Source organism: Corvus hawaiiensis, chromosome 3 (genome assembly GCF_020740725.1).
Source record: "Corvus hawaiiensis isolate bCorHaw1 chromosome 3, bCorHaw1.pri.cur, whole genome shotgun sequence".
NCBI classification, from domain to species: Eukaryota; Metazoa; Chordata; class Aves; order Passeriformes; family Corvidae; genus Corvus; species Corvus hawaiiensis.
The window spans coordinates 107,685,321-107,700,129 of NC_063215.1; the positions used below are offsets into that span (position 1 = coordinate 107,685,321).

At 46.7% G+C, this 14,809-nt stretch overlaps 1 protein-coding gene across 1 annotated transcript; it reads left to right on the forward strand.

The window, feature by feature from the left end:
• Positions 1-304: 304 nt before the first annotated feature.
• POLR1B (RNA polymerase I subunit B) lies at positions 305-14,377 on the forward strand. The gene is made up of 15 exons (XM_048299207.1): positions 305-442; positions 516-683; positions 2,549-2,695; positions 3,539-3,671; positions 4,687-4,823; positions 5,284-5,507; positions 6,232-6,403; positions 7,299-7,470; positions 8,269-8,550; positions 9,134-9,267; positions 9,708-9,878; positions 10,477-10,633; positions 11,250-11,446; positions 11,837-12,090; positions 12,907-14,377. The coding sequence occupies exons 3-15, from the start codon at positions 2,576-2,578 to the stop codon at positions 13,784-13,786; spliced, it is 3,033 nt and encodes a 1,010-aa protein (XP_048155164.1). The 5' UTR covers positions 305-442; positions 516-683; positions 2,549-2,575; the 3' UTR covers positions 13,787-14,377.
• Positions 14,378-14,809: the final 432 nt, after the last annotated feature.

Below are 14,809 nucleotides of genomic sequence, written 5' to 3' on the forward strand. Positions count from 1 at the left end.
TCAGGCTCCTGTTCTTGGGGCGCACGTGGCTGGGCGGAGGGAGGGAGGAACACGGGTGACACGGATGCAGAGGGCCACCCGGTGCTGGGAGTGCCCGTCGGGAGGAGCGCAGCTCCGGGGGACAGGGCAGCGGGGTGGCGGCGGGGCGCGGTTCGGGGCGGCGGGGAAGCGCCCCCGGAGCGGCCGGGAAGGGGCGGGGCCGGGCGCGCTGCGCACGCGCGGGGCGCGGCGGGAGGCGGCGCGAGCCCGGCACGCGGCGGTCCGTGCGCGCCGCTGGCCGTGAGGAGGAGCGCGCGGCATGGCGGGCACCGCGCTGGACCCGCACCCGGCCCCGCACCGCCTGCGGCCGCCGCGGCGCGGCGCGACCCAGCGCGACCTCACCAGCGCCCACATCGAGTCCTTCAACTACGCCGTCAGCGAGGGCGTCTATCGCGCCGTGCAGGTGCGGGGAGCGGCGGGAGGCGCGGGGCCGGGCCCTCCCGCGTCCCCGCCGCGCTGACCCGGTGCCATTGCAGGATGTGCCCCCGGTGGAGTTCGCGCTGAAGGACACCCGGCTGGCGCTGGCGCTGGTTGGGGTGTCCATCGCCCCTCCCGCCGTGCCGGCCGGGACGGTGTGCCAGGAGAGGAGGGTGTTCCCGGCTGAGTGCCGCGGGCTCCGCAGCACCTACCGCGGCAGGATCACCGTAAGTGCCCGCGGCCCACCGCCCCGCACACGCGTGTCCCTGCCCCGGCTGAGCCCCGCTCACGCGTGTCCCCGTCCGGCGGGGCGGCCCCACGCCGCGGACCGCGGAGCCGGCCGAGCCCTGTGCTGTAGTTAAAGGCCGCTTCTCGGCTCGCCGGTCTCACGGGGGGTTCAGGGAGCGCTGCCCCGCGTGGGTTCTGGGGTGTTGGTGATGTGTGGCCTCACTGTTTTTCCCCACACATCAAGCTTGTCGTGGTTCCGGCCCCACTGCCCTTCTTTCCGTGTCACATTTCTCCCTGCAAGCAGCCAGCCAACTTGGAAGACCATGGATGGAGACCCATGTCATCCCAGGCAGCAGCATCATCCAGATCTTGTTTCTGCAGGAATCCAGGTTCCAAAAGCAGCGTTGCTCACATATAGAAGTCCAGAGCTATAAATCCCTCTTGTTCACAGGTTCATGGATTTTCTGAAGTGCTTTGAAATTTGCCTAGAGAGGAAGCATCCCCAGCAGATATTTTCCTTTGCACTGTGAAAAGATTGCACATTGCTATTTTCTACTAAAATTGTGTAGTTGCATCTGAGCTGATTGCTTACATCAGGCACCTGGTGCAAGGGAATGCTTGCTTGGAATTTCAGCTTTTTGCTCGCTTGCTTTTTTCTGTTTGTTTGTTTGTTTATTAGTCTGAAGCTGCACACCTTACCGTGATAAAAGCCACTCTTAAGTGCAGTACCTTATCTGAAAATGAAAGTGGGGCTGTGCAGGTTGTTCATAGCTGTATTCCCAGTGGATCGTAGATTTCCCTGAGCTAGGGATGTTTTTATTTTTCTTACCTGAATTATTTCCCATCTCTTTTTTTCCCCCACTGTCAGTCTTTAATTATTTTTGGAATGTTTGGAGCAGTTGGACAGAACAGTTTGCTGTGCCTTGTGCTGAGACAGGTTAACCTCTCCCATTCCCTGCCCATGCACAGCAGAAAACAGTGAGTAATCATTCCCTGTTTCCACCGTGCTGCTTTAGCTCCATATCCCTCCCTCAGTTTCATCCCTCAGTTCCTACTGGCCCAGGGTAAGAAGTGAGCCCCAGTCTGCTGAGCAGCTGTAGACCCTTAGTCATCACTTCAGGTGCAGACCAGACTGCAGCAGTCTCTGTGTAAGGATGCCCCGTGGATTTAAAGGGGCACAGTAGCATTTCCCTTCCCTTTTCCAGTAATTTCTAAGACTCAATTTACTCATTTTAGCTGTTGCCAGGTGTTGAACCCACGTTCTCATATTGCAGTGCCGGTGTTTCTTTCCTGCAGGACAGCAGCTCTTTCAAAGCCCGTCATTCTGCATGTAAAGTTAGTTTGCTCCCGCAGTTTTCCTGCAGACCCACTGCCAGAACTTCTTAACAAATTTTCTTTCTCAGTTTTCAGATCACTCATGAACGTGTTAAATGAAGAAACCTTAGGAAAGATTTTGTCAGGCCTGTGGTGTGGATGTCCTTTCAGTGGGCACTTGCTCTCTTCTACTTTCAACTGTTACCTTCTGAGGTTTCCTTTCCTATCCTGTGGCTGCTTTTTTTTATTTAGGCTGCTCTGTTGAAGGGTCTGAAAGGCAAAGGAGACCAAACCAACCTTGTTCACTCACCCAGCAGCTTCTTTACCTAGCCCTAGACTTGTGTGATATTCTGTAAGCCCATGTTGACTGTTTCCCAGAGTGTAATCTTTATGCATGTGTCTACTGGTTCTTCTTTTTATTATTGCTACCATTTTACACTGATAGAAGTCTGTTCAACTGCTTGTGGTTATGGGAAAGGTACGGTTAATCTAGCAGGAAATATTAAAAGGGTAACTTAACTTGTTTCCTGTTCGTGTTGTATCGTTTTAGGCTGACATCAGCTGGTCAGTGAATGACATGCCACAAGGGACTATCAAACAGCCCCTAGGGCATATTCCAATCATGGTGAAGTCTAAATTGTGCAACCTCTATGGTTTTTCTCCACAAGACCTTATGCAACATCATGAGGAGGAAGAGGTAACGGGGATTTTGTGGGTCAGGAAAGTCCGTGTTTCACCTGAGCAGTCTGTCAGGTCATCTCCTCTTTTTGCAGGGCTTGGTCATTTATATTTTGTTTCAAGTTTGACTTCCCATTTTCTCTGAATGCACCCTGTTTATGGTGGCTCCATGAAGCAGCTTGAGAAGTTTGCAGCCGTGGCTGTTGTTGAATACAGAGATCTGTTTGGTGCCAATACCTACAGCTTTGGTATAGAACCTGTCAGCTGCTACCCAGCAACTGAGGGTGCTGTGAAGGGGACTCTGTGGAGAGAAAGATTTGGAGAACAGGCTTTGAAAGAGACATTTTCATTTCCTGTTGTCTTCTGCAGCTTTTTTTCCCCAGTAGCATGTTAGCTATCTATAATTGAATACAGAATTATTTAGTGCTGCATTTTGCACTCACTAAAAAAGAGAGAGCAAACTACAAAAGCAAATCAGAAAAGTAAGCTTGTATGTGACCAGAAAGAGATCTTTTGCTCTGAAGATCCCTCTGGTTTATAAACTCAAAATGAGAACTTCAGAACATTTATTTTAAAAAGTTAATGTCAGTTACTCAAAGATGTTCCATTGACCACAAAGGTTTTTGGGGTATTTTTTCTTCCTTTAAATTGTGGAACATCACTTTCCTTGCACTCTGCTACATTTAGACTTCCTAAGTCCCTGGTAAGGAGTGCAGCCTTTCCAAAAGCAGTGCTGAACCATGTCTTGCTATTTCCCATTCAATGTTTGGTTTCCTTGGATAATACAGGCATTTTTTTCTTTTCTCCAAATGCTGGTTCTGAGTTTCTAAGCATATTAAAATGATATTTATTCTCCTGCCAGGAAATGGGAGGCTACTTTATAATCAATGGCTTAGAAAAAGTAATCAGGATGCTGATTATGCCCAGGCGAAACTTTCCTCTTGCGATGACAAGACACAAGTGGAAAAACAGAGGCCCTGGTTTCACAGAGTACGGTAAGCTCAGCAGTTTCCTGCAGCATCCTGGTGACACCTGCTTGAGGACAAACAGGAGTGACCATCTGTAGCTGAATTTTGGTAGTTTGTTTTGTCACAGTTCTTGTTTAATGTTAATATTTTTTGCTGCATGTAAGCATGAAGGGTAAACACAGCATGATGGTACAAGCAAGAAGCAGGGGCTTGCCGTGTGGGAGCTGTCTGAGCTGCCCATGGGGAGCGAGGAGGTTTTATTCCAGGCCTTGCAGTACTTGTCACCTTTTGTTCTGTGGAAGGTGTAGCTAAAACCCCACCTTCAGTACAAGTCAGTGTAATCCCCTGAACTCGTTTCACTGATTTTGTCCATACTTCATGGTGGCAGATTTAATTTACATGAAGCAGAGTAAACTAGGTTCTTGGCTGCATCTTCCCTTCGTATACTCAGCAAAACCAGTTTAAAATTGAATTAAGCCAGAAAATGTTAAATAGCATTTTAAAGTCAGGTGTTGCCAGTTGCTGATTTGACTGGACATGGTGCTTGAGCACACACTGTAGTTCCACACTAGTTTATTTCAAGGCAGTGCCAGATTAGATAGTCCTTTTTTTGTTTTATTTTTCTTTGTCTTGCAGTGGATAGCGTGGAGCAGGACCAGGAAAAACTGCTGCAGCACTGCCACCCAAACACAGAGATAGGAGCTCAGTTAGGAAGAGTACTTGTGTGTTACTCTATCCTACAACCAGAGGTTACAAACAATAGTTGAGGCCTGGGTCTTTCCTTTCCTAAAAAACTTTCTGCATCTTCCAAGCCTCTCAGCAAGTGTGCTGGCTGTCCTGAGACACTGCCCTTTTTGGCTAGGAGCTGAGTTGAGCTGGTGTGTTTATTTGAAGTGGCACTGAAGCGAGCCATCTGCCTCATGTTCTCAGCCATCAAGTGCCAAAGTTTCTCTCATTAATTGTCTCACACCTGCTTGGACACATCACACTGGTGCAGCCACTTGGTTTTGTGCAGCTCATGCTGGTGTTGTGATTTTTGCAGGGGTGGTGATGCACTGTGTCAAGGATGAGCACACTGCAATAAATATGAACCTTCACTACTTGGAAAATGGCTGTGTCATGGTGAATTTCATTTTTCACAAAGAATTGTTCTTCCTCCCCTTGGGATTTGCTCTGAAGGTAAGCAGTGAATGTTTATGCTTTCTATACTAAATAAATACAGAAGTTTTGCAAAGTATTTTTAAGTAATGAGAAGAAGCTAATTCCACTTGAAGTATTTTCAGTCAGCTTTCCTGTTGGAGAAAGGACATCCAAAGTGTGTAACACTGAAATGGAACACTCAGTCTGCAGCAGAGGAAGTGTCTGCAGGGACGAGATGAGGGGAAAGTCAAACTCTCACGGTTTTGTGGGGTTTTGCTAATGAATGGTCTGGATGGAGATCATTACCGGGGTGTGAATATCCCCTGCATTACTCTCTAAGCATTTCAACCCCACAGCATTTTCCAGTTTGTACTGTGGAAGGGCATTTCCAGAGCACTGAAAACCTAAATCATGGGGTGCCTTAGTTCTTTACCTGTATTTTATAGACAGATGTTGTTATGACCTTATTCTTCTGATCTGATACGCTTCTGTCTCTCAGGCATTAGTTAATTTCCCAGACTACCAGATTTTTGAAGAGTTGGTAAAAGGAAGGGAAGATGACACCTTTTATGTGAACTGTGTTACTGAGATGATGAGAGCGGTGGTGGATGCCGGCTGCTTGACACAGCAAAACGTCCTGGAGTACCTGGGAAAGAGCTTCCGAGTGAAACTCAACCTGCCTGAGTGGTACAGCAACGAACAGGCTGCAGATTTCATTCTGAGGTCTGTATGTGGGTGTGATCCAGTGTCACTGTGTTGAATTTATAGGCTTATGTGAGAGTATTGTGATGGAATGTATTTTAATGGATTGACACAAATAGTCCCAAAATGGTTTGACAAGAGGGTGTGAGTATTTAGGTGGGATTTTTGTGATGTCAGTGATGAAGAACACGAAGTTTGAGGAAGAGAAAGTTAAATCTGGCTCTGTGACTGCTTGAGGCACCATTTGTTGAACAGAAATACTGAAGTTTATTATCAGTTTCACACAATCTGTCAGCTCTGAATAACTTTTATCTTTTAAAATGGTGAAAAGTACATGCTTTAAAATAATCTTCCATAAAATAAGTTAGAAAGCAATGGAAGAATTGGTGTTAAGGCTATCAGTGTGGCAGACATTCAACTAAAGAATTTATTTTTCTGGTAAAGTAGGTGTTTCCTTTTCCTCCAGCTTTAGGAATTAGGTGCTGTTTTCCTTTTTTGTTTGTGCTAGAGTGTTGCTCAGCCCACAGTTTTCCATACATGGCTTGGTAGTAGTGGAGATTTGGAGTTTCTGTGGCAGGACACTGATAGAGTTAACAGAAATGTTTTGTTGTTTACTTCTACTTGCCCTGTTAGGATTTTTATCAAAAAAAGAAAAAGGTTTACGGTTATTTAGGAGAAACTTGAAGAACATGAAGCTAGCACAACGAGATCATAGTAGTTGTCCTCCTTCTTTCTCTTACTTCAGCAATTGTATCTGCATTCACCTGACCAATAGAACTGAAAAGTTCTACCAGCTCTGTATGATGACCCAGAAGCTCTATGCTTTTGCCAAAGGGGAGTGCATGGAGGATAACCCAGACAGTCTCATGAATCACGAGGTGCTCACCCCAGGACAGCTTTTCCTTATGTTCTTAAAGGTAAGGTCATGGCTCCCGCATCTTTAAATTTCTTTACGGATCAGAAAGTTGGTAACACGCTTCTGACTTAAACAGCTAACTTCTAATCTATTCCAATTCAATTTATAGGAATACCTTATTTTAGGATGCTGGGAGGAGAGTAGTCCTGTTCAGAAGCTTGACTGTCCCATGAAATTCACTGTGGAATAGTAGTTCTCATCCCCAAATAAGATACTTTCCTGAGTTATTATATAATTCTTTAATCTTTCTTTTCCCCTTCAGCCAAAATTTTCTTTAGCATTGTTTTGTTGAAAGACTGTCATAAACTCTCTACTATGTGAGTGGTTTGAAAGTGAATTTGGGGAAGCATTTTAGTGCTGTGTAGAACAGCTACCAGGAACCAGAAAAAGTTGCTTTCCTGCCTCGCCTGTCAGATCAGCAGGAGAGTGAGTTAGCCATCCCTTTCTTTGAATTCTAAGATCCTAAATAGTCAAAAGCATACAGTAGACACAGTATATATATATATATATATATATATATATATATATATATATCCTTGTGGTCAGCTTATAGGTGCAGTTTCTGCTTTGGGTTTTGTTTGTGCTTTATGAAATTCTGTTATTGGACTTCATTTGCCAGACTCATCACCGCTCTGGATGGAAGTGGTTGCCAAGCTGCTGGGTGGGTGTTTTCCTTGCAGTTCTGTGTTGACATGTTACCATCAGCATCTTGATAGAATGAAGTCAGTGTTGGAAATAAAACTGAAGAACTGTCGGTTCCTGAAAAGTTGTGCATCCTGCTAATTTCAGAGGAGTTCTGTAGCATGTGCAACTGATGTGCTAGATTAGAACTGAAGTTCTAATCTGAGCCTTTCCTTTCCTGTTTTAATTTTAAATCTCTCACTTTTAAACCGTAGGAGAGGCTTGAAACCTGGCTGCAATCTGTTAGGTTTGTGTTGGAGAAAAGAGCAGAAAAGGCAGATATCAGCCTAAATACAGACAGCCTGGTGAAGGCATTCAGCCTGGCCCCAGACTTCACCAAGCCATTTGAGTATCTGCTTGCAACCGGTAACCTGCGGTCTAAAACAGGTAAATCTGCAGGCTTAAGATGCCTTTTTTCTTTTTTTTTCCTGTAAAACAGAATGAGGATCAACATAAAACTCAGCTCCTTTTATAAAACTGAAAACAACTGCTTGCAGGCAGACACTGCACACTGTAACTGAATTACTAAAAGGGGTTTGAAGAAAGGGGTGGTTGAGGAAAAAGATGAGATTCCTCCACAAGCATAGGCATTGTGCATGGTATAGAACAGGTTAGTTATGAAAGCAAAACCTCTACCCAGATAAACAGTTGAAATGAAATTTAGCATTGTCCAAAACAGCAACTATATTTTGATTTGTTTTCCCAAAGCTTATTTCTTCTTAGAAGCTACAATGTAAGACAGAGAAGGGGCATTTTTTAATCAGAACTGCCCCATTAGTCGTGTGAGCTTAAATGGAGAGAAACTGCTTTGCTGATGTATATTCAGATTTATCTGATGCTTCCCTGAAGTGTCTGGTCTGGCAGCATTGTAATGGAGTGCCCACTAGAAAATGAAATTAGATTAAAAACCTACAGAATTTTGGTAAAACATACCAGCAGCAAATTCCAAGTTGATTTACTGGCAGTTACTTCCACGTGTTTGTAAAACGAACAGCTTGGAATTTAAAGTCTCTAGGTCTCTTGCAGGTCACTGAGTTGCCTGTGCACATGCACCTCCCTTGTTGGGATGCAGTGTGAGCATCTTTAGGGCTTGTCAGTGGAGAGTAAGAAACTGTCTTCTAACATCATCCTGTATTTGTTAAAGCTGGATGAGGTCCTGACATAAATCTCACCTTTGTTCCCTAGGGCTGGGCATGTTGCAGGACAGTGGTCTCTGTGTGGTAGGGGACAAGCTGAATTTCATCCGCTACCTCTCCCACTTCCGCTGCATACACAGAGGGGCAGCGTTTTCCCAGATGAGAACCACGACTGTCCGCAAGCTGCTGCCCGAATCCTGGGGCTTCCTGTGCCCTGTGGACACGCCAGACGGAGAGCCCTGCGGGCTGATGAACCACATGACAGCTCTGTGTGAAATCGTGACAGAGATGGTGCCCATGACAGACATTCCACCTTTGTTATGTTCCCTGGGTATGTTTCAGTGGCCTGGTGGTTTAGTGAAGTGTTCTCCTTTCTTACCTCCCTGCCCTGCAGCCCCATGTCTGGGAAAGGTTCTCCACACAGCATTTCAGCACACTGTTCGTTTGAGAAAGTGAAATCAAGTTTGACCTGTACTTACTGTGCTTCTGCCTAGTGATAAATAGCACACTGCTTGTACAGGCACATCAGTCAGCCTTTTGGGGACTGCAGAATTCAATGTCAGCATCTCTCAGCTGTGTGCTGTAGAGTGAGGATGTTCACTGAAGCATGAGGAATTGCACAGCACAAACTCTGAGAAACTGGACTAAGCAGTAACTTTGTAATGACTTGGATTGCACTGCAGTTCGCTTGTGATTACCCCAACAATGAGAATCCTTATTTCAGTCAGAAAAATGGGGAGGGCAATGACATTCTAAGTTGTAAATGTTTTTTATTTCCTGTTGAACTGTCTACGACTTTGCCAAGAATTTTTTGATGTCTCAGAAAGTTCCTTGGTGTGAACTGAGCAGAAATAACTTCTGCGTTTTGTTTGCTTTTTTTGCCTGTTCCTTCCATCAACCCCCTCTTCCCACAGGTGTCACCCCGGTTGATGCAGCTCCAAGCCAGCCTTACTCAGAGTGCTACAGAGTTGTGTTGGATGGCTCCATGGTGGGCTGGGTAGAGCGGGAGTTGGCTCCCGAGATTGCGCAAACCCTCCGCCGTTTCAAGGTTTGTTGTCTTGTTTGAAATTGTTTCTTAGCTAAACATCCTCAACGTGCAGCAGTCAAAAGCAGGCATGTTTGGAACTTCTTAGGCTTACATTTATTCTATTTTTTTTTTTAATCTGACCCAGTAAGTTATCTTTGGCTGTATACTGGTATTGGAGTGTGCTTTTCTGTTTGGTTTTTTTTTTTTTAATCCATATGTTTCACATGTTGGTTTATGAAGTTATAATTTTTGAAGGAACATTTTCTTGGAAAAAGTAAGATAAGACATACTCTGTCTTTTTTTTGGTGGAGGTTTTTCTAAAAGTATTTCTAAGATCTTTCCTCTGTGGCTTTTTATTGGTGGCTACACTTGTGGTTGACATTTTCATGGTGTGACCAGGTGGATGCAGTTTAGTTAAACTTCGTTTGTGTTTCTAGATTGTTATTTCTTTGCACCAACAGATAACACAAGAGAAGAGATTCCCTGCACGGGCAGAAGTGGTCCTTATCCCAATGACAGGAAAACCCAGCCTGTATCCGGGGTTGTTCATTTTCACTAACCCTTGCCGGATGGTGCGGCCTGTCAGAAACCTGTCCTATGGAAGGAATGAATGGATTGGGACTCTGGAACAGGTGGGATTTGCATATTTCCTTGTTACAGAGGTAGCTGGCATCACAAATGGGTTTGGAAAATGTTTGTGAAAGGAGCTGAGGATGGGGCATAAGGAGCTTGTGTTGAAGAGCTGGAATAGGTGACAAAAGGGGGTTTTTCACTCCTGCAAACTGATTTCTGGTAAATGTCTTAGCTGGGCAGCAGAGATCTTTTTGACATCTTGAAATCTGCTCTCAGTATTAACTTTGTGAAGATTGGAGGCCAAGGATTGCTGTGTTGTGCCTGCTGTGTCACCTTGTGTTACCTCATGTTCGCCAAATGGGCAGCCAAGCAGTGGAATGCTGGAGGGAGCTCATCCACTTGCAGCTATTAAAGTGGGAGACAGAAAGGAGGACACATTACTGCAGTTCTGTATTTCAGGCTTTCTTTCCTTGCAGCTAATCTGTGAGAGGTGGTTTATCAGCTGTCTGATTTGCCCTGCTAATACACTAAGGTGCAGACAACAACCACAGCTAAAACTGATAGACTGGATAGAAGGCCATCAGAGACAACTTTGTTTTGTTTCCTTCCCTTTAAAAGAAAGAAGTGAACAGGCATTATCCAATTTGATGTTTGCAGATCTTCATGAACGTGGCCACGCTGGAGTCAGAGGTGGTGCCTGGAGTGACCACTCACCAGGAACTCTTCCCTCACAGCATTTTGAGCGTGGTGGCCAATCTCATTCCCTTCTCCGACCACAACCAAAGCCCACGGAACATGTACCAGTGCCAGATGGGTAAGTGCTGTAGTACCCAATGCTGCAAGTCCCTGGGCAAGGGGATTAACACCTCATTAACACCTCTAGTATATTGAATTTCTGACAGTATTATCAGAAAGATATCCTTAAAACAATACCTCTTTCTCATACTTTTCTGCAAGTAGCAAAATGAATATGTTCAAAACTCAATTTCCTTGCCAGGATATTGATGCTGCAGAAGCAAATGCTTTTTGGCCTGGAAATATGTAACATGTGCCTCCCTATGGGAGACGCTGGGGAGAAGACATACATATCCCCCCAAAAAAAACCAAACCAAAACAAAAAGCCACAAACAAAAAAAATCTCCAAGTAAGCAAAACCAGAAACACCACACCAACCTTATTGGGGATTTTGAAATTGCAGAAAAGAAAACAAAGCTGCAGAAAACAAAACAAAATTGGGTGTAGTCCTTATGAAATGCTGTGAAAGGAATTGAGTATTGTGGTTCATAGAAAAATTATAGCCTGGCTTAGGGCAATTATTAAATTCCAAGGAGTTTAAGATTGATAATCCCTCTAAATTTTTAAGTATTTCCAGCTTTTTTCTTAATGAGATACATGGAGGAATAAATCCAAGTTTCCCTCCTTCCCTCCAGGAAAGCAGACCATGGGGTTTCCAGTTTACAACTACAAGGATCGCTCGGATAACAAGCTGTACCACCTGCACACCCCCCAGAGCCCTCTGGTGAGGCCCAGCATGTATGACTATTATGGGATGGACAGCTATCCTGTCGGCACCAACTCCATCGTGGCTGTCATCTCCTACAGTGGCTATGACATGGAAGATGCAATGGTAAGCCACCAGAAGGGAAAAGTCCTGCTGTCGTGTGAAGGAATTTGAGTGGGGCACTGGGAGTAAGGGTGGTACCCAGCTGAGAAAACCCCACTTTCTGCCTCTGCTGGTCCTCACACTTTTTCGGCAGATTCAGCAGCACAGTGGTTAAATGTTGTTACAGCAGGCAATGCTGGAGGTACTGGGAGTAGAGCAGAGCTTCCTTTTGTCCAAGGCAGTGGCCTTCCAGCTTTGAAAAACACTGGGGTTACAGGAACCTTGAGCTTTTTGGAACCATGACCTACTGGGAGGCTTCAAAAAGACAATTTGATCTGATGCTTACCTTTGTAAATGTTTTCTTTTTTGAAGTTATTAGCAAGTCTTTAACAGGCTTTTGTTTCTCCTTTTCAGATTGTAAATAAATCTTCCTGGCAGAGAGGGTTTGCTTATGGAAGTGTTATCAAGGTGGAGAGCATTGACCTTTCCCTTAAAGCCAGCAGGGCAGGCGATAATTTAGTATTTGGCATCAGGCCTAGTGATCCAAATGTTGGGGAGAAGCTGGATGCTGATGGACTGCCTTTTGTTGGGTCTATCCTGCAGCCTGGGGACCCCTTCTACAGCTTCATGAACCTCAGCACAGGGGAGACCTTCACTGTGTACTATCCGTAAGTACAGCTGGCTGCTCCTGGCTCTGCTCACCCCGTGGGGAGAGAGTTGGCCCTTTTCCTGCACATGTTCCCTTTTCCTATCATGTAATACTGTCCATGGCTTGACAGAGAGCATGAAGTTCATGCTGTAGATGACTCCCAGGCATGTATCACATCTTCTCTAAGCCAGTGTGTGCTGCAGAGCTGGCTTATCCCAGGAGGATTTTTTTTTTTTTGGTGATTGCCTGTGCTGGTTGCATGTGGACACAATAACAGTTAAGCTTGCAGCAGATGCCTGGCACATGGAATATCAGGCTGAGGGCTCATTTGGAGAAGGAGCACACACCTGAGCAAGGCGCTTGTTAGCAAAGTTTGTCTTTGCCTTCCCTGTCTGCTCTCAACTTCACTCTCTACTAAAGAACTGAAGAGGATTCTTTATTTTGGGATCGCATCAGTGTGGTGTGAATTTATTGGTGGTAGGAAAAGGGGCTGCTGCCTTAACACAAAGGAAATGGCAGTGGGATGCAGTTTGTCAGATAGAAAGTGTGATACAGATGAACCAGGTTGAAATGATCTTATTTTTAAGCCATGGGTGGCACATTAGCTGATCATCTGAAAGTGGCAGCTGAATAGCAGTTGCAAGATGGGTCTGTACTTCTTTGCCCTAATTATAGTCTGAATTCCCTCACTACTGAGTAGTACTTTGAAGAATGGTGTTTCTCAGCTGTCCCAAGACACTTTATAAGTGGTTTAGGTTTTTTGCTTCATTTTCCTTTTGAAACTAAAAATTATTAGCACACCTGACACCTTTGCTGTGATTGTCCGCCTACACAGGAGTAAGGAAGTGGGCATTGTGGACAACGTTAGAGTGTGCAGCAACGACCGTGGCACCGGGAAGTTCAAGAAGGTTTGCATCACTGTGAGGGTGCCCCGAAATCCCACTGTTGGAGACAAATTTGCCAGCCGTCACGGACAGAAAGGTATCCTGAGCCAGCTCTGGCCTGTCGAGGACATGCCCTTCACAGAGAACGGGATGGTTCCAGACATCCTCTTCAACCCGCACGGCTTTCCCTCCCGTATGACCATTGGGATGTTAATCGAGAGCATGGCAGGGAAGTCGGCAGCCCTGCACGGGGTCTGCTATGATGCCACTCCCTTCACCTTCACAGAGAAGAAGTCTGCTCTGAAATACTTTGGTGAGACTTTAGTGAGCGCAGGCTACAACTTCTTTGGGACGGAGAAGATGTACAGCGGCATCAGCGGGGTGGAGCTGGAGGCAGAGATCTTCGTGGGGGTGGTGTACTACCAGCGCCTGCGCCACATGGTCTCCGACAAGTTCCAGGTGAGGACCACGGGGCCCCGAGATGCTGTCACCAACCAGCCTGTCAAGGGGAGGAATGTGGAAGGTGGGATCCGCTTTGGCGAGATGGAGAGGGATGCTCTGCTGGCCCACGGCACATCCTTCCTGCTGCAGGACCGCCTGTTCAACTGCTCCGATGGCTCTGTAGCCTACGTGTGCACAAGCTGCGGCAGCATGATGTCCCCTGTGCTGGAGAAACTGTCCCAATCCTCCATGACCAGCAGCAGGAGATACTCCTGCTCCATCTGCAGTGAGGTGGATGCCATCGAGGTTGTCCCTGTGCCCCATGTCTTCCGCTACTTTGTGGCTGAGCTGGCAGCCATGAACATAAAAACAAAGCTCAGCGTGGAGTAGCTTGGTCCTTGGCATGGTGATGCTTGGAGGGAGGAGGCACATACCAAGTCTTGTCCTTGTCCTCGAGTTTCAGGTGTTAAGTCAGTTCTCAGGTTCTTCAAAAGAATTCAAGATTAATTTGATGTTTGTATTGCAACAGCGTGGTTGCCAAGCTGTAGGGCAAGGAAAAATTTTGGCTCTGTTGAACTTTGTTTGGACTTCCTAAAGGATCACCAGCTATTGAGATGTGTATGAAAATCAGGTAATATTGCTGCAGGGATGAAGAGGTCATAAAAAACAGCATGAGGTGAATGCTGGAAATCACAAAAAGATAAGATTTTTTTTGTTTGAAAAACGTATACCTTAATGATGGGTTTGTGTTAAAGTTATTGTACATGTTCTGGGTTTTTTTATTTCAATACATGTGCCTTGAGTCATAAAGAAGGTGGCACAAAGTTCTGCCTGAAGCAGCAGCCTTGACTGCAAGTAACCAAAGTTGCCTGCCAGGTGTGTCCTGGAAGTGTTGTGTCACCAAGCCGAGCAGTGTTGGGGTTTGGGGGTTGTGTTGGTTGTTTGGCTGAAGAAGAATAAAGCAGAGGCATTTCCAGCCTGGCTCATGCATGTGCAGCATGGATACTGTGAGACTGGAGTTCGTCCTCCCCCTGAGTCCCCAGCAGCTGCCGCCCCGCTCAGAGCCAGCCCTCTCCGGACGTCCTCCGTTCCCCTCTGCCCACCGCAGCCAGCGCGGGGGCAGAGCGTGTGCCCCGGGCGCAGCCGTACCCTGCGGCTCCAGAGTTCTTTCGTAGTTTCTTCTTCACCTGCCGGCAGCGCCGTGCTGGGCCGGGGGCTGCTCCCGGGGCTCGGCGGGCGGGAGGCCGTGGGGGTGTCCCCGGGGGCCCCGGCAGTTCCCGCACCGGCCGCAGCACCCCCGGCGCCGGGACTCGCTCCGTGGCGCGGCCGGGAAGGAGCGGCGGCCCCGGCGGGGCGGAGCGGGGCCGTACCACCGGCGGGGGAGCGCCGCGCCAGCTCCAGCCCCGCAGCCCC

What these genes read in the sequence shown, in the direction of transcription:
- POLR1B (XM_048299207.1), top strand. Translation starts at nt 2,576, where the DNA reads ATGCCACAAGGGACTATCAAACAGCCCCTAGGGCATATTCCAATCATG. An exon ending in AACATCATGAGGAGGAAGAG is followed by an intron (nt 2,696 to 3,538) that starts GTAACGGGGATT and finishes TTCTCCTGCCAG; the next exon opens with GAAATGGGAGGCTACTTTAT. An exon ending in CCTTGGGATTTGCTCTGAAG is followed by an intron (nt 4,824 to 5,283) that starts GTAAGCAGTGAA and finishes TCTGTCTCTCAG; the next exon opens with GCATTAGTTAATTTCCCAGA.